We start from the raw sequence: 19,283 nt of genomic DNA on the forward strand, positions 1-19,283 counted from the left end.
CGCTGGTTGGTGAGTCGGAATCAAGAGTCGAGTCAGTCGGTGGGTTGGCAGGCAGAGAAGTGGACAGCAGGTCGCACGTAGTGTGGGTCCAGCCTCTAGTGAGACCATAGTGGTATGACTCCCCTACCTATGGCTCCGTGGGTGTTCCTTTTTGGCCTCACCATATCCTGCATTCTTGTGTGGGACCAGAGACCCCACAGGCCACCCCACATGACAAATGGCGGAGCGAGCAGGGTCTCTCACACAACAAATGGCTCAGCGAGTAGTGTATGGCGCCAGCCAAAACTCTCTGAAGAATGGTAGAGCAGTTTGTGAGTGTGAAAACTCAGTCTTGGGAAGCCCATGAGGAGCAGTGCCAGAGATGGGGAGTGCAATCTGCCTGGGAGAGACGTGACCCCTCGGTGAATTGGTGGTCCTCTTGAGCCTCCGGATGTCATGCGCCCTGTTGGCTATAGCAGGCATTACCGGCTTTTTGGTGGGCTGCTGCTGTAGGCTCCGAGAGTTGCAGACATCTTACGCCGAGACCTCCACCCACTCAGATGCCTGGCGTGGCGAGCAAGATTCCCACACAGTGTGTGGTGCCCAGTGGCCACTGTTCTCAGGAGTTGGACCCCCAAGAAGGGGTGGGAGGACATGGATGGCTCTCTAACCAGCGGGGAGAGGGCCCTGCAGGCTCTGACTGAGTGGTTGTCGGAGGAGGCAAACGCTACAGCTGGCCATGTGGTCCGGATGTTCCTCACGGCCTTGAGTCTCAACACGGAAAACGCGCTTCATGAAATGGCCCAGGTGCCAGACCAGGTGTCCCGGTTGGAGGCACTGGAAGCTCGGGTCCGCCTGTTGGAAGAGGGGCCCCACAGTGGAGACTCTGAGCTAGAGGCGGAGGAAGCGAGTGGAGACAACGTGGTTCCCAAGCCCCAAGCCCGGCCAATCTTGAAGCAAAGGGTAAAACGTGAGCAACCTTTGGGCCCCGGGGGCGTTGCTGCCGGCAAGCCAGCTGTGACCCAGTGCACAGCCTACACCCCGTACACTCCCACTGAGTTGCAGGAGCTGGGGAGGCGGTACCGACAGCGCTCTGGAGAGCCAGTCTCGGCTTGGCTACTACGTTTATGGGATGAGGGAGCAGACAGCATTCTCTGCTCCCCAGGCGAGATGGAAAAGCTAGCCTTCGTGACAGTGCATCCGTCCCTGCGACAAAGGTTACAGCACTGCCATAGGTTGGCCCACGACCAGGGCAACCATTCTCTAATGGAGTGGCTGACTGCTGCGGTACGCACAGTATGGGGACAGGCTGGCGAGCTGCCAGACACTGTGAGTCAATGGCAGTCATATACGGAACTTACGCAGGTCATCTGTGAAATGGGTATGAGACATGCTATTTTCAACCCTAATATGCGGGGAACCTATGTGCTCTCACTATTCTGAGGTCTATTATGGGGTCCCCTGTTCTGTTACATGTTGAAACTATGCAAGGGACCCCAAGCACTGCCATAAAAGTCTGGTACCACAAACTGGGAAAGGTGCCAGTGGCAGTGGCCCTCTTCCCAGGACAAAAAGCTGGCATGTATCCTCCCAGATGGAAGGGATTTGCCCTTGTTGGTTCCTAAGTCTGTTTCTTTCTGTCCGTAGGTGCCTGTAGGCTATTATGGCACAGGGACCCTCGCAGAAGACGCTTGTCACATAGATTGTGAGGCGAGACCCTGTAGGGGTGGAGTGTGGGGACACAGTCCCAGAGAGCAGTTTCCAGGCCCTTGGCCTCACATGGAAAGGTGCTGACTTGGGTAGTAGATGGCCGTCAGCTGTGGCTAATTGACCGTCAGCTGTTACTAGTTAGCCAATTAGCCACTGATATAACTGCCGTGGCTGCATTGGTTGGTCGGTAGGGTGGCAGGCAGAAAAATGGACAGCAGGTTGCAGGTCGTGTGGCTCCAGCCTCCAGTGAGACCATAGTGGTATGACTCGCCTACCTATGGCTCCGTGGGTGTTCCTTTTTGACCTAGCCATATCCTGCGTTCTTATGTGGGGAGCGGGACCAGAGACCCCACAGGCCGCCTAGCATGACAAATGGTGCAGCGAGCAGGGTCTCCACATGACAGGCATTTTGCTCACTGCTCGCTGTATAATTAGCAGTGTTTAATGGGTGTTGCATTCACAACAGCGCAGTGTGTTTTGTCCTGGTCTTGATAATTTGGAAACGTACATAGCAAACCCCTAAATCTCCTCCTGAGCTTTTCATGTAGTTACAAAATTGCATTTGCCATCTCCTTTATTTTTTTTCATATGCATATTTGAAACAATTAGTTAAATGAATGATAATTACATCTTTGGAAAGCAGAGGGTGAGAGAAGAGCTGTCTAGCCCTTGTAAGGGGCCCCTGAGGGGCTGAAGGGTGACCTCATCAGCGGGTGAGCACTGAGCTCGCCAGCACAGCCTCTGGGTAAGAGCAGGGCAGGCCAGAGACTTGGCCAATGGGCAGTGCATTTCAACACTGTATTTCCTATTCTTTCAGTATTCTGTCTCTTGCTGAGCTCTCCGGGGGAACTGGGAAGAGAATCTGTTCCACCACCTAATTAAACCTTTCTATTTCTAATCTCATGCTGCGTTTGTGCAACTAGAAAGCATGGGAAACGCAAATGGCAGCTGCTTCATCTGAGGTGTTGTGTTTGCAGTGGGTATTGTCAATAGTCTGCACGTGGGGCTTCTTGAAAGACACCAGAGAAGGGCTCTGTGCATGGCTGGAAACCTGAGAAAGTGTGCTGCCTTTCTCTCTAGGACTACAAAGGACACTAGGGACTGTAGACATGAGTCCAGACTCTAATTTCCTTTTGGCATAGAATCTACCGACTGGTCTTGCTTATCAGAGAGGCTGCAGGCAGTGGGTTTCCTGAGACCTCGAGCACTGAGCCCTGGTCAGCTGTGGGTCCTGGGCCACCATCACAAGCCTCAGGACAGGTCGATCACTGGGTAATCTTTCCCTCCAAGACAAGTGACATCTTTGTCATGACTATAAACGAAAGCAGAGTGAAGGTGTGTGTGTCTACTGAAGCAGAGAAACGAAGTTCTTATTCATATTTTTCCCTAGTGTTTCCCTGTCCCAGGGTAGTCATAGCACATGTAAGTACGTCCAGTTACAGTATCACTGATGCTCATTCTTCACACCTAAATTTTTATAGAATGACCCACATAAGGATGATTGTGGGCCCATTCCTAGTACTTGCAGCACAGTGAAAAGGAAAAACAGAATTTTGGAAGCATGTAGAGTGGGATTTGCCTCTACAATAGGGATAATGCCCATTTCAGAGGATTTTTAGTTTAACTTATGTACAGTACTGGACCCTCAAACGTGAGTGGTCTCCCCATCAGCCCAGTCTCTCCAACTTTGAGAGCAGCAGTTATAAACTAGGAGGAAATGCTCAAAGAGAAAACCAGTTACCTAATTTCACCTGACATCTCCCCAGAAATGTGCACTGTCACCTGAGGCCCCAGAGCACCTACTGCTCTGTCCAGATTGGCCCCTGGGTTCCTATACTGTGGGACGTCATTCCCTTTCCCTCAGGTCAGGGAAGGGGTACAGACAGGTTTGCCGAATGTCATCTTCAGGAATGAAAGTAGAGCTCAGACGGGGTCAGTAATGCAGTCCGTGAACTACTGAACTGTGACATTCTGGAAGGATCACCTTTGGTTTTATTATCAGTGTTTTTGTTATTCCATTTATTTCCCTATTATGATATGTAGAAAACTTTTAAGCCAGGAAGGGCCTGACAACGGGAGTAGCAAGGAAATGGGATACCAAGATCGTTTTCAAAAAAATTATTTTTAATTATAGTTGAGGTACAATATTGTGTGTTTCGGGTGTATAACATAGTGATTCAGCGATTTTATATGCTTTATAAAATGATCAGTGCAGCAAGTCTAGTACCCATCTGTCACTACATTGTTATTACGACATTATGGACTATATAAAGTATATATTGCTGTACTTTATATCCCCGCTGACCTATTTTATAACTGGAAGTTTGAACTTCTTAATCCCCTTCCCCTTTTCTGCCCATCCTCTATCCCCCTCCCCTCTGGCAACCATCAGTTCTCTGTATCGATGAGCTAGTTTCTGTGTTGGTTTTGTTTGTTCATTTGTTTTGTTTTTTAGATTTCACATATAAGTGAAATTATATTTGTCTTTCTCTGTCCAACTTATTTGACTTAGCATTAATACCTTCTAGGTCTATCCATGTTGTTGCAAATGGCAAGCTTTCATTCTTTTTTATGGTGAATAATATTCCATTGTATATATGTATCACATTTTCTTCATAAAATCATCAATCAGTGGACACCTAGGATGCGCCCATATCTTAGCTATTGTAAAAAATGCTGCAGTGAACATAGGAGTGCATGTATCTTTTCAAATTATTGTTTCGTTTTCCCCACATAAATACCCAGAAGTAGGATTGCTATCATATGATAGTTCTATTTTTAATTTTTTGAGGAAACTCCATACTGTTTTCCCTAGTGGTTGCACCAATTTGGAATCCTACCAATAGTTCACGATGGTTCCCTTTTCTCCACATCCTCACCAGCACTTGTTTGTTAATTTATTGATGATAACCATTCTGATAGGTGTGAGGTGGTGTCTCATTGTGGTTTTTATTTGCATTTCTCTGATGATTAGTGATACTAACTGAGCATCTTTTCATATGTCTATTGGCCATCTGTATGTCCTCTTTAGAGAAATGTCTATTCAGGTCTTTTGCCCATGTTTCAATCAGATTGTTTATTTTTTTTGGTGTTAAGTTTTATGAGTTCTGTATATATTTAGGATATTGACCTCTTACTGGATATATGTTTGGCAAATATTTTCTCCCATTCAGTAGGTTGCCTTTTTGTCTTGTTGATGGTTTCCTTTACTGTGCAAAAGCTTTTTAGTTTGTTGTAGTCCCACTTGTTTATTTTTATTTATGTTGCCTTTTTGCTTGTGTTGCTTTTGCATGAGAAAATATCCAAAAAATATTGCCAAGACCAATGTCAAAGAGTTTATTGTGTTTTCTTCTAGGAGTTTTATGGTTTCAGGTCTTACATTTAAGTCTTTAATCCGTTTCGTTTATTTTTACATATGGTGTAATAAAGTGGTCATTTTTTTATGTTTCTGTCCAGTTTTCCCACCATCATTTATTAAAGAGACTGTCTTTCCCCCACTATACATTCTTGCCTCCTTTGTCATAGATTAATTGATTATATATGTGAGTTTATATCTAGGCTCCCTATTCTGCTCCATTGATCTACATGTCTGTTTTTGTGCCAGTACCATACTATTTTGATTACTATAGCTTTGTAGCATAATTTGAAATCAGGGAGCATGATACCTCCAACTTTGTTCTTCTTTCTCAAGATTGCTTTTGCTATTTGGGGTCTTCTGTGGTTCCATATAAATTTTAGGGTTATTTGTTCTAGTTCTGTAAAAAATGCCATTGGTATTTTGACAGAGATTGCTTTGAATCCCTAGATTTCTTTGGGTATTATGTACATTTTAATAATATTACAAGTTCCAGTCCATGAGTATGGTATATCCTTCCATTTATTTGTGTATTATTCAATTTATTTCTTTAATATTTTACAGTTTCAGAGTACAGGTCTTTTACCTTTTTGGTTAACTTTATTCCTAGGTATTTCATTCTTTTTTATTTAATTGTAAATGGAATTTTCTTAATTTCTCTTTAGAATAATTTATTAGTATATAAAAATACGACAGATTTCTGAATGTTAATTTTTTATCTTGAAACTTTACTGAATTCATTCATTAGTTTGAAAGTATTTTGGTGGAATCTTTAGGGTTTTCTACACATAATATCATGTCCTCTGCAATGATGACAATTTTACTGTTTTCTATGTATAGTTTGTCATCTGCAATAGTGACAGTTTTACTTCTTTTCCAATTTGGATGCCTTTTATTTCTTTTTCTTGTCAGATTTGCTCTGGCTAGGACTTCCAATAATATGTTGAATAAGAGTGGTGAGAATGGGCATCCCTGTCCTGTTCCTGATCTTAGAGAAAAAGCTTTCTGCTTTTCACCTTTGAGTGTGATGCTAGCTGTGGGTTTGTCATATACAGCCTTTACTGTGTTGAGGTATGGTCCTTCTTTACCCACTTTATTGAGAGCTTTTTTTTTTTTTTTAAATAAATGGATGTTGATTTTATTTCAAATGGTTTTTCTGCATCTATTGAGACAATCATATTATTTTTATCCTTCATTTCGGTTGTGATTTCGGTTGTGATGTGTATCATGTTGATTGATTTGCAAATATTGAGTCATCCTTATATCCCTGGGATATTTGATCACAATGTATTATCTTTTTAATGTATTGCTGAATGTATTGCTACTATTTTGCTGAGGTTTTCTGCATCTATGATCATCAGGGATATTGGCCTGTAATTTTCTTTCTTTCTTTTTTTTTTGCTTTGTCTTTCTCTGGTTTTCGTATCGGGGTAATGCTGGCTTTGTAGAATGAGTTTGGAAGCTTTCCCTCATCTTCAGTTTTTTTAATAGTTTAGAAGGATAGCTATTAATTCTTGTTTGAATTTTTGTAGGCTTCACCTGTGGAGCTGTCTTGTCTTAGACTCAAGTTCACTGGGAGTTGTTTGGATACTGATTCAATTTTGTTTCTAGTAATTGGTCTGTTCAGATTTTCTGTTTCTTCCTGATTCTTGGAAGAGTATGTTTCTAGCAATTTATTCATTTCTTCATAGGTTGTCCAATTTGTTGGCATATAATTGTTCATAGTATTATCTTATAATCCTTTGTATTTCTTCGGTGTCAAATGTTACTTCGCCTTTTTCATTTCTGATTGTGTTTGAGCCATCTCTTTTTTTCTTGATGAGTCTGGCTATAGTTTTCTCTATTTTGTTTTTCTTATCAAAAAACCACCTCTTAGTTTTTGTTGATCTTTTCTGTTGGTTTTTTAGTCTCTGTTTCATTTATTTCTGCTCTGATCTTTATGATTTCCTTCCTTCTTCTTGCTTTGGGCTTTGTTTGTCCTCTCCTTTTTTTTTTTTTCCTAATTCCATTAGGTGTAAAGTTAATTATTTGAGATTTTTCTTGTTTCTTGAAGTAGGCCTGTATTGCTATGAATTTCCCTCTTAGAATTGTTTTTGGTGTGTCTCAATGATTTGGGATAATTGTTTCTGTTTTCATTTATCTCAAGATTTTTTTTCTCTCCTTGATTTCTTTGTTAACCCGTTGATTGCTTAGTAGCATGTTTTTTGGCCTCCATGTTTGCTTTTTCCATTTTTCTCTTTGTAATTGATATCTAGTTTTATACCATTGTGAACAGAGAAGATGCTCAATATTATTTCAGTCTTCTTAAATTTACTGGGACTTGTTTTGAGGCCTAACATGAAGTCTATCCTGGAAAATGTTCCATGTGCACTTGCAAAGAATATGTATTCTGTTGCTTTTGGGTGAACTGTTCTGTAAATATCTATGACGTTCATCTGATATAATGTGTGAAGGCCATTGTTTCCTTGCTGAAATTCTGTCTGGATGAACTATCTATTGATATAAGTGGGGTGTTAAATATCTGTATTACTATCCATTTCTCTTTTTATGTCTGTAAATATTTGCTTTATGTATTTAGGTGCCAATATGTTGGGTGCATAGATGTTTACGGCGCATAGATGTTTACAAGTGTTATATGCTCTTGTTGGATCGATCCCTTTAACATTATGTAATGTCCTTCTTTGTTTTGTTAGTTTTTGTTTTAAAGTTCATTTTGTCTGATGTAAGTATTGCTACCCAAATTTTCTTTTCCATTTGCATGAAAAATCTTTTCTCAGCTCTTCACTTTCAGTGTTTCTACATCTGAAGTGAATCTCCTATAGGCAGCATTAGAACGAATTTTGTTTTTTCAGTCCATTCAGCCACCCTGTTTTTTGATTGCAGCATTTAGTCCATTTACATTTACAGTAATTATGGATAGTTATGTAGTTATTGCCATTTTATTGTTTTCTGGTTGGTTTTGTAGTTCTTGTGTTCCTTTATTCTTCTGTTGCTCTTGTACATTGATGACTTTCTTTAGTGATTTGTTTAGGTTCCCTTTTCTTTATTTTTTGTGCATCTATTATAGGTTTTTGGTTTGTGGTTACTATGAGATTCATATATAACAAGCTATGTTTATAGTCTGTTTTAAGTTAATGGTCACTTAAGTTTGATCCCATTTTAAAAGCATCACTTAAGTTTGATCCCATTTTAAAAGCATCACTTAATTTGATCCCATTTTAAAAGCATCACTTAATTTGATCCCATTTTAAAAGCATTACATTTTCTGCTCACCCCCACTTGTTTTTGACATTGTTTCATATTTTTTGTGTGTGTATGTGTGCATCTCTTAATTCATCACTGTAGTTACACATGCTCTTACTACTTTTGTCTTTTAACCTTCTTGTCTCGTCTTGGCCTCTTTGGGTTCATATTTCTGGGGACTCCTGTGCTTCCTGGACTTGGCTGTTGCTTTCACCAGGTAGGGAAGTTCTCAGACATTATTTCTTCAGACATGTTTTCTGTTCCTTTCTTCTCCTTCTGGGACCCCTGTGATCTGAATCCTGGAATGTTTGATATTGTCCCAGAGGTCCCTTAAACTATGCTCATTTGCTTTCTTTTTTTCTTTTTGCTGTACCAATTGAATGATTTACACTACCTTGTCTTCTAGCTCGCTCACTTATTCTTCTGCATCATCTAATCTGCTGTTGATTCTCTCTAGTGTATTTTTCATTTCAATTATTCTATTCTTCAGTTCTAAATGGTTTTTTGTTTTTTTAAATTTTCTGTCTCTTTGTTGAAATTCTCACTGAGTTCATTTATTCTTCTCCCAAGTTCATTGAGCATCTTTATAACCATTGCTTTGGAATCTTTGTCTGGTAGATTGCTTGTCTTTTTCTGGAGTTTTGTTCTGATTTGTTTGAAATATGTCTCTTCATTTGTGCTAGCTCTGTTTCTATGAATTAGGTAAAACAGCAACCTCAGTAGCTTCCCCTTTGCACACTGTGTATGCTGGGTGTATTTGTCAGGCCAGCTAGTGCTGGAACTGGAGTGGGTGTGGGACAGAGACCTGGGGGCAAGCCTCACTGGGGCTACTTTGACAGGGTGACTGGGGCTATAGTTGGATCAGGCTTGGGCCAAGGGGAGTCCTGGGAGTAAGCTGAGCTCAGGCCTGGGGCGGTAGCTGGAGTGGGCGTAGGCTGTGGGAAGTGCTGGGGGCCCAGAGTTTTAGCTGGAGCATGTGCAAGCTGTGGAGTTTCAGGGGCAAGCTACTCTGGGATCTTCTTGGCAGGCCAGTTGGAGTTGTAATTGGGGCAAGCTCAGGCCATGGGGAGTCCTGGAAGCAAGCCATGCTGAAGCCCAGTGCTGCAGCTTAAGTGGGAGTGGTCTGCAGGAAGTCCAGGGGACAAGCTGCACGGGGGCGAGAGCTGTGGGGAGTCCCAGGGGCAAGCAGCATTGGGGCCATCTTGGCTGGTGAGCTGGGAGCTGGAAAGGGTGCAGGCCATGAGGAATCCTGAGGGCAACGCTTGGAACTGCTGCAGGCCTGGGGCATACTGGGATGGCCTTAGCCAATGGGTAGAGCACCCAGTTAGTGCTCCTGCCCCTGCAGTCAAGGGGGAGGGGGAGAACAAACGGTGCTCTCTGGTGCTTCCGACACCAGGGAGAGTTCCCCCAGTTTCCCTCCCATTTGGCAGATACTCTAGGGTTAGTAAATGGATTTCTTTCCTGTGTAGTCTGGGTGCCCTTTAAACCACTAATTTCCACTGTGTCCAGGCGAGTCTGTGTGTGGGTCCTTAGTATTGATACCTCCCTACTGCAGGTCTGTGCACTGGGGGTGGGGCTCCTAGCATGTCATGTCTCTATCTCGTCTACCCATTTCTGTGGTTTCTTTCCTTTGTTATGCAGAAGCTGTTCAGTTAGCCTTCAGGTCAAGAACTCTTTAAAGGTTAAAATGTCACTCCTGAAATAAACCTCACCATTGAATATATCACATTACATTATGGCCAGAATTGAAATTCTTCCACAATATCCCTGTACAGATAGTAAGGCTCTAAGGAGAATGTCTGAAAATGACTCTTTAAATACCTCGATTTACGTAACAACGGCTGTCACTTATGGAACACACACGATGGATCTGCCCATTCAAAGGATTTAACTTATTCAGTCTTAACAACCTTAGGAGATGAGGCGATTATCACCTCCGTTTAGTAACTTGCCCATCTCTACCTATAGGGTGTGCAGCGGGTTTTAGCGTCCAGAGGCTGATGATTGCACGTAGAGAGGAATACATTTTTTAGAAGCTTACTTTAAAATCTTAAAATAAAACCTTTAAAATGTTGAGATTTTTAAAAATCCTTTTAAAAGCCTTTAAAAATACCAAATGAACATCATTAACTCTAAACCAGCATCTGAGGCTGAGGCACAAATGTTAATAAGTACCTATGTTCAATGAGAAGCCCGACTATAGTTCTTTTGTTTTGAACAAACTCACCATTATGTAGTTGCTTTTTACAAGTCTTCCCTTCCCAAACATTACTTGATTAATATGTATGAATCCTTTCTCTTTAGACAAAGGCACTAGGTGGGGGTGGGGTAGTGGAACGGGGGATAAACTACCAGCTCTAGTGAACACTGTAGCCTAGTCTAATATTCTCCTAGATCCTCAGCTCAGCGTCTCCCACCTAATACTTATTTTGAATATGCGAGTTCTCTGCCAACTACAGCTGAACATCAATAATCAAATCTGCTAATGGAGTTCAAATAAATTACCTAAGTCTGTAAGATCCGTGGGTAAATACAAAGGGTGCCAAAAAAAAGTATAAACATTTCAAGAGAGGAAAACTGTATTAAAATTATAATAATATATACCGATAACAAAAGATGAATACAAGTCACGTTTGACTCCTACAGTTTCAAGAGTTGCTCAAAGTGGTTACCATCAGCGTCCAGGCGACCTACGGCTGATCACGGCGAACTACTACTGCTTGAGCAATGGTGACCAAAGTGTCTACTTGTATACAGTTTTTTGGCACCCCCGGTAGTTTAAGATAAGTGGAAAAAAGAATACCTGAAAATGGCAAGTAGCAATTTTAGGAAAAGAAAAAAAAAATGCAGCAGTCTGAAAAGCAATGAAAGGGAAAAAAAATCTGCTACCTGAAATAAAAATTGTTTCTTATATACTGACATAGAGCATGACTATGTTAAATCATGAGGACCATTACGTAACTGTGACCACATCTGAAATGGAGTACTTTCAATTCCTAGGAGGTCATAAAAGAAGGGAAGCGAACCTACTTATGGCAGGCATTAGTAAAATACTAAGCTTGATTCATGCAAGGACAGATAAAGAAAACTAGAGAGATCTATATAATAAAGACCTCATCAGGTCACAGGAGGTGACATAAAAGCCTCAAGGCAAAGCCAGAAACAGCTTAGATGAATCATTTATAGACAGTTATGAGAACAACAAGGCATGACTAGTTGTCTTTGGCATTTAATTCCCAGTTTCCTATGACTTATTATGGCTCTAACACACTGATGCTTGGCGCTTATCCTCTAGAAGACTCACATGCTCTCACTGACTGCAGGTGTGTCATGGGACTAGACAAGGATGCTCTTATTTATTCATCTGTGCTGCTGCACAAGGTCCATTTCTTCACGAAACAAAAACAAACCACCATAAGAAAAATGAATTTTTTAATTATTTTTTCTCAGTGGCAGAATCACATAGCTGTTTTGATATGATTTCCAATAGGTCTAAAATACTGCTTTATGGAGTTTTAAAAATTCCATTACAGAAACACACAGAACAAACACAGGATAAATAGAATCGCATCGGTTTACCAGATGGTTATTCCAAACATATTCTTTGCCTATTTTCCAATAAGAAAAGTTTGAAGGATCAAATTGGAAATTCTACTATCATAAAACTATGGTTTGGGAAGAAAAAACCTAAAAGGAAAGACAAAATCAGTAACCTGGTTCACTTGCTATGCTGTGTCTATCTATGTCTCTGCAGAAGTTTGTGTGTTTGTGGGTATGCTGTACTAGCTAGAAAATTTATAATTTCAAAAAAAAATTTAAGGAAATCTAAAACATATTCTTTATAAAAACAAACCATTGTTCTTCAATGTCTTTTTCCCTTTGGACATAAGCTGCTTTAAGAAAGGGGTCAATAGCTTTAATGGACAACCATTTGTTATTCATCTGAAATGTCTGGTCAGAAAATTGGCAAATTTGGTACATGGTTTAAAAAGTGAAACGTTATACATTTATCAAACTAAATTAAAATATGCAGACATTTCTTTTTATTGCCAAATGGTCAAAACTTTAAATTGTTTTTAAATCTGAAAGACTAAAGACCTTCGGGAAAAAGCCACTCCTGACACATAACAGTATTATTGTAACAGAAGTAAAAAAGCAAGTTAACAGATCGTATTAATGAAAATAATTAAGTAACCAGTTACTGTTAAAAGCTAGAGTTGTATTCCAATTTTAAAAGTGTAACGACTTAAGTGGATGGTAATGTTCAAAACTAACATCTTATAAAGCGCTGTGAGTGAATATGCTGACACATGATCACGTTACAAGTATCTTTCACCAAGGACAGCCCTAAGATAGCTAAAAAAAAGTCTACACTAAAGGTTTGGACAGAGAAAGCAGAAGATACGCTTTGTTTCGTATAGAGTCACCATACAGCAAACACACTCACATTATAGCTATAATTACACTAGTCACAGTTTTAACCTTACAGAATAAAGCTATAGTATGTGAAGTTACAATATATTTATCTTATTTAAAACCATTTTAAAAGGGCATATCTGTCATTTTTTAGAAGTCGAAAACCAGAAAAATGTAACTGATAAGTGCAGTCTTTAAAATATTGTCTGGCTAATTGTATACTAATTTTCAAAGTACAACAGAATTTTTGGTCCATGAGGCCCTTAAGAAATAAAAGGTAGGTAAGGGATTCCCATTTATCAATAGAAATACAAAGTTTATGAAAAAAATATCAATACTTATTAAAACATTTTTTTACAGAATGTTTTTGAGGTTAAACATCAGAAATCTCTCTAATAAATAATGAGCATGAACAGGTTGAAAAATAAGTGAATTAAGATGCTTTAATATGGCTATCTCACAATTTTCTTTTGAAGGCCATCAATAAAAGATTTTCTTTCAACATCAACTGAAATACAATTATTTCTTATATTGTTAACATATATCAGGATTTAATGCTTAATATGCCTGTTTTTCTTCCTCTAGGGCAGGGATTAGCAAACAGTGGCCCACAGGCCAAATTTGGCTGGTTGCCTGTTTCTTTAAATAAAGTTTTATTGGCATACAGCCACACCCATTCATTTACATATCGCCTGTGGCTGCTTTCATGCTGTAAGGGCAGAGGTCAATCATTTATAGAGACCATATGATTCTCATAACCTGAACTGTTTACTATCCAGTACTTTACAGAAAATTTGTCAACCCTTGCCCTAGGGGTTTTTCCCAGGCCAATCTAAAATAGTGCATATGTTTCTCTACTTAATTATTAACACTCTGATTTCTCTTATTCTAATGTATGTGAATAGTTCCTGTATTTTATACTTCATTTTATCTGCTGGAGTATAACTAGGAAACTCAACACCCTAGCTGAGTTCCCATGTTTAATATATTTGGAACACAAGCATTCTCTCTGGCCATAACCTGTTTGATTTCCTAACTCGGGATTTCTCCAGGAGTTGGATGAACCACACACTAACAGAATGGCCACAAAACACATTTCATCTTGAATAAGGAAGCTGGCTGGCAAAAAAGAATAACGAACACCAAGTATACCTTAGGGTAAATGCCATTCAATCGGGAAAAACAGCTCAAGAGTTTTCAAAACATACACGCACATTTCCATACCCAGAGCCACCTTCCCACCTTTCACAAACTAAGAGCTACAACATAATCAAAGTATATTTGTTTTATAAATATATTACTGTCTATATACATATAGATACATCCATAAAAGACATGTTAAATAATTATCTGTATAATCAATACTACTTTAAGGTTTTTTTTGTGTGTGTTTTAAAATTATACATTCTATTAAAATTATCAAAATAATTATTTAAAAATACCAGGAATAAAACCAGTGAAGAGTTGCTTTCCATTCAAGTGGTTCTAAATCTTACCATTGGTCATCCAGACTCCAGACTTGGTCATCTACAACTCAAGGAAACATAGTTCAATTAAGGAAAAGTTAGCCATCAAAAGGCTAACACCTTCCCATTGTTAATACTTCATAACAAATATGTCTGCAAGTAGGTATATATAAAAATGCTCTTTTTAGTTATATTACATATTCTCATAAATGAATTTTCATAAAAACACAAAGTTTGAGTTTCTACCAGTATCAAGTATTTTATACTGGTGTGCATTTCTTTCAAATGTTTAGGTCAATGACAAATTCTATCGGATATAGACATCATAAAAAGGAGACTGAAAATCTATGTGTCACATGCAAAAAAGGAGGAAATACTAAGGGCCAGTATTTGGCCAGGTGGGTACTATTCCCTCTGTACTAAGACACAGAGACTACGGACTGGCTAATTACTGTGTAAAGTAGAGTCAGCTCTCAATTATTCAGGGTCGGAATAGTCCAATCTGAATCCTTTCTCCTGGCAGGTTCACACACCTCTCTGGTTATTTATTAGCGAGTCTGGTCAAGGATATGATTAAGGTGGACGTTTTGGCTAAAATGAAGGTTTGGAATCAGCTACAGATTTAATTTAATGATGGATCCTTTTACTTATTGCTTTAGATAATTAAGAATTTGCTGTATCTAAAGTCTGCCAAATATCTGATTCTTAAGCTCTGAAAGTAACATTGGTGTTTGTTTCAAAAAAAAAAAAAAAAAGAAAAGAAAAGAAAAAGGGACAAACTGTTCTCTTGAGATTTGAAAATAGCTATATCTTAACTCATGATTAATTATACTGAAGGATTTCAGTATGGATAGTTCAAGAGTTATTCACTTCAGGACAGGTGGTGACAAACTACACTATTTCCTATAGTCTAAAATCCATGAAGCAATGAATGACAAATAGTTAGCTAAAAACATTCGAAGGTCAAATTAAAGGTGTGATATCTATTTCACCAAAGATCTCGTCTAAAATAAATTAAGTAAAGTTTGGCAGAATCTTCAAATAATTAACATGTTAAAATTAAGAAAACAGAAGCAAAACCTACATGTATAATTTAAAAACGATTTCATACTAAAACCAACGCTTAGACTACGACTGAAATAAAAGGTACTCCATATTTGTAACCCTATTTTTGGCACTGGTTTAGCCTCTACATTTAAGCCTGTTCTACGGATAGTGACCAACAAAATCAAGGAGAACAATTTCACAAGTGAGTGGGGTCACTCCCAGCCAGACACCACTCAGAATGATTTGTGTGGCATCATCTGTATTATTTCTGGGTACACATGAGTGCCACACTCACCTCAAAAACAACAGCAATAATTGTGTAGAACACCACTTTCCTGAATTAAGTTTGCTGAACACGGTTCAGATTATTGGATATGTCAATATGCACAATGCCTTTTAGAAGCATTTACTGTATACCCAAATCCTACTTCATGCAACACACAGTGTCACACAAGTAGTGAAAATGTTATCCTAGTCAAAGGTGCTTGGACATTATTTTCAGGCAGCATTTTACCTTTATTTTAAGTTCACACTACATAAGTTTTAGGAGAAAGAAAATGTTGATAACTTTATTTAATATATTTTAATATATAAAACTAGGACAGACACTTTTATTTACCTAAATTATTACGTTAATTTTCTACTCTATTCTAGGCCTCAATTTCACTTCAAAAATTTGTATTTAAATAAGGGATAAAATGTTGCCCAAAAGTCTAATCATAGTTACACATTTGTGTTTTAACTAGATCTACAAATCAAAATAGTTCTTATAGTTAAAAAGATACAATTTGTATCAACAGTAAAAGGTACTTTCTGGTTTTTCAGGGCTTTACTTCAAACTGTAGCATATGGAATAATCAGAATAACCAGGGCATCTAGGCAGCCTACAGAAGCAGATCAGAATGAGTCTGTTACACTACGTAAAATTCAAAAACTGGAGGCAACAGGGAAGCCATGTCGATCACACAACTGTCTGCCACTGACTGCAGTATCTATCTTCTAACCAACAAAAATGAATTCGCATCTAGCAAAACCCATGATTTAGAAACCAGAAATATCCCTTACTAATACTAAAACAGACTTTAGTCTGTATCTAAAACTACACTATTTGTGGCAAGAATCTGGCCTTAATAATATAACAGGCCCCCCAAAACTCTACCTTCAGGAAAATGCAAAATATACAGTATCTTACAAAAATTTTAAGTTACCATTCACAACTCCTCTATCACCATTTCCATAGTGCAGTATCAATAAAGGTTGCATATCCTCAACACACAAAACCACCTCAGGCCAGCCTTGATAAATAGCAGGAAAGCTTAAGAGTATATTAAATATAAAAGTTGCATTGAGAATAATTAGATTCATTAAAAACAGGCAAGTACTGTGAAAGGGTTATTTTATCCAGTATTGTTGTGCCCCCAAACAAAAAGACACATTAAAAATGCAGGTCAATGGAAATCTAGGAATTCAATTCCATTTCTACTATCTAGAAGCACATCATAGCTGGATAACAAGCTCTAAACTGTTAACAGTTACGGCTTTTGCCTTATTCATTAACAAAAAAAAAAAAATGGAAACAATTTTTTCCATTGATTGCATCTGCTTTCCTTTCAATCAACCATATTAAATTAACTACTCAACAGACAAAAAAATCCAAACAAAAATAAAACAATGAAAAGTGCCATACTGTAAATCACTCTTATACTGTTACCTATTTCAACATAAACTGGTAACTTACATTTTGTTTAAAATATAAAGTCAGTGCTGTAGTATATCTTTGTTTCTATAAATAATGATTATAGCACAAAGAAGCCCACTTTCCCCAAATAAAAATAACTTAAAAAGCTGTAAAAGATTCCAATTAAGCTTGGCTTGAAAAAATAGTTTGCTAGGTCTAGTCAAATGTTCAACATTCTGAAGGTATTGTAATTGCTTGCAATTGATAGAGAAACACCAAGTTAATAAAACATGAAATAAGGATAAAAAGTGCTGCATATAAACCCCTGATGCACCAAAGATTAATATCAAAGATCACAGATACATCTAATAAATCAAACTGGAAAAATTTCCAGCCAAGGATATAGCTTTAAAAAGGAAATGTTAAAAAAAAGTTTGAATGTAAAGCAATCCCGTGATACTTCCACTATGTGGGGCTATATATACAGATTCCATGATACAGTATTTCACATAAATGGATACTATATAACCTCCTTGCCGAGAAGGAGATCACATGTGCTATTGTAGCAAACCTCCCTCAGCATTTGAGCTGAACAAAAAACTACTAAACACCACAAAGATGCATCATCTTTCAATAACCCAGCTGTGATTTCTCCACTAAAATGGCTGCAGCTAGCTGCTGGGCATCTGTCATGTGAGGGTTCCTTTTCATGACAATTCTCACAAGGTCAGGTGGGAAGATGTTGCACAAGTTGATATAAATCTTTTCTCGGCTGTCTTGATACCTTGGCGGGTCTTGGGGCAGTCCACAGTATGGTATTCGCCACGGCGGCTCCTGCTGCTCAGGCAGGCTCTGGAAGGTGAACTGCTCATAACACGGCTGTGTGGAGTTATCGGGCAGGGAGTACGTCTGCCGATAGCCATACACATCAATCCCGTAACTCTGCCTGTCCCAGCTTCCCAGCCCTTCCTGGCGGGAGTAAGGCTTTCTTTGTCTTGAAGGTGAACTGTCATACAGCCGAGAGTCAGAAATGCTGTCTATTCTCGTGGCCACTAAGGACCGTCCTAGGTGTGGTGCCTTAGAGTGTGCTGAACTTGGGGGAGAGGGGTAATCGCTGGGGCAACTGGCCCGGGCTCCCACAGCTGCGTGCTGCAGGTGCATAGCCAGATGTGGAAGAGGAGGCTTGTGATGGTACTTTGGTTCTTCGTGACTGTAACTTTGCACTCTGGTTAAGGGGTCGTGGAAATTCTGCAGAAAGGGTTGGGAATTAAGGCGGCTGTGAGGGTGCATGTGTTGACACTTCAAATTCTCTTCTAGCTGCGGATCAGGAGAACTGACATAGGACCGGTCATTGTACCCCACGTATGAGTCACTGCTCCCACAGCTCATACTCCCTTCACTACTGCAGTCGGAGGCTACAGAGCTTATCCTGTAATCTGTGTCTAAGGAGAAACGCCTTTCAGGACTTCGTGGGCCTGAGATACTCAGATTTGAATATGCATTCAACATGGAATAATATCCAATATCAACAGGTGAGTCACATTTTGGATACTGTTCATAAGGCATTGGCGTGCCATGATTTTTGGTTGCCATCATCATTGGAGGATACTGTCCCTGTGGTCTTTGATCCTGAGGTGGGAAATGAACTCCAGATGGAAGGCCATTGCTTAAAGATGTAGTGCTTTGGGGTTTTGCAGTAGGAGTGGCCGGTATACTAACTAAGGAAGGTACAGACCTGGTTTCCAACTTGTTTTTGGTGGGAAGCTTCTCCTCTAGGTCTTGGTAGACTTGAGTCCTGATGCTTGGATCTGACTGCCTCTTTGGAGCACCTCGTTTGACATCAGAAGTGCTGTCAGCCTTTGTGCTGCAGGGAACACTGTTGCTTTTCACCAGTCCTCCTTCGTTTGCAGTTTTGGTGGCTGTATTTCTAGACATGGCACGAAGTTCATCAGCTACTGATCGCTGAGGCTGACTGCCCCTTTCGGGATGATAATATTTGCACTTGTGTCCATAGGTACACTTCTTTCCTGTGAAGAGTGAAATTAATTAGGCAAAGGAGCACACACCACCAGATCCTGAAAACTCAGTCTGGCACTACGATTTTGTGAAAGAAAAAAGGCAGAAATGGGAGCTATACTGAGTGTTATTCTGAGTATTCCTTACTTTTAAGAAATACCACCTTACAGTCTTCCCACTTCAGTACTATTAACAACAGTAAGAAAGATGGCCCAATGATTCATAATCACCTCCAGAGTTTTTCGCTATTCAGTAGGACTTTATAATCTGGTAGAAGACTGTTTTGAAAAAAAAAATGTATTGCTGTAATGTGATTAAAACCATGTTAATCTGATGTATGTATAGATGGGAGAACTCCAAATTTTTATCTACC

General features: G+C 39.4%; 1 protein-coding gene across 5 annotated transcripts in view; it reads right to left on the minus strand.

Moving 5' to 3' along the window:
- Positions 1-11,702: 11,702 nt before the first annotated feature.
- Positions 11,703-19,283, minus strand: part of ZC3H12C (zinc finger CCCH-type containing 12C) — a 69,255-nt gene continuing 61,674 nt past the window's right edge. For all 5 annotated transcript variants that reach the window (XM_074335520.1, XM_074335519.1, XM_074335518.1 and 2 more), the window contains exon 6: positions 11,703-18,921. In XM_074335520.1, the coding sequence (XP_074191621.1) occupies positions 17,525-18,921 (1,397 nt within the window). In that variant the 3' untranslated portion in view covers positions 11,703-17,524. The remainder of the gene's footprint in view (positions 18,922-19,283) is intronic.

This window comes from Rhinolophus sinicus, linkage group LG06, assembly GCF_036562045.2.
Source record: "Rhinolophus sinicus isolate RSC01 linkage group LG06, ASM3656204v1, whole genome shotgun sequence".
Lineage (NCBI taxonomy): Eukaryota > Metazoa > Chordata > Mammalia > Chiroptera > Rhinolophidae > Rhinolophus > Rhinolophus sinicus.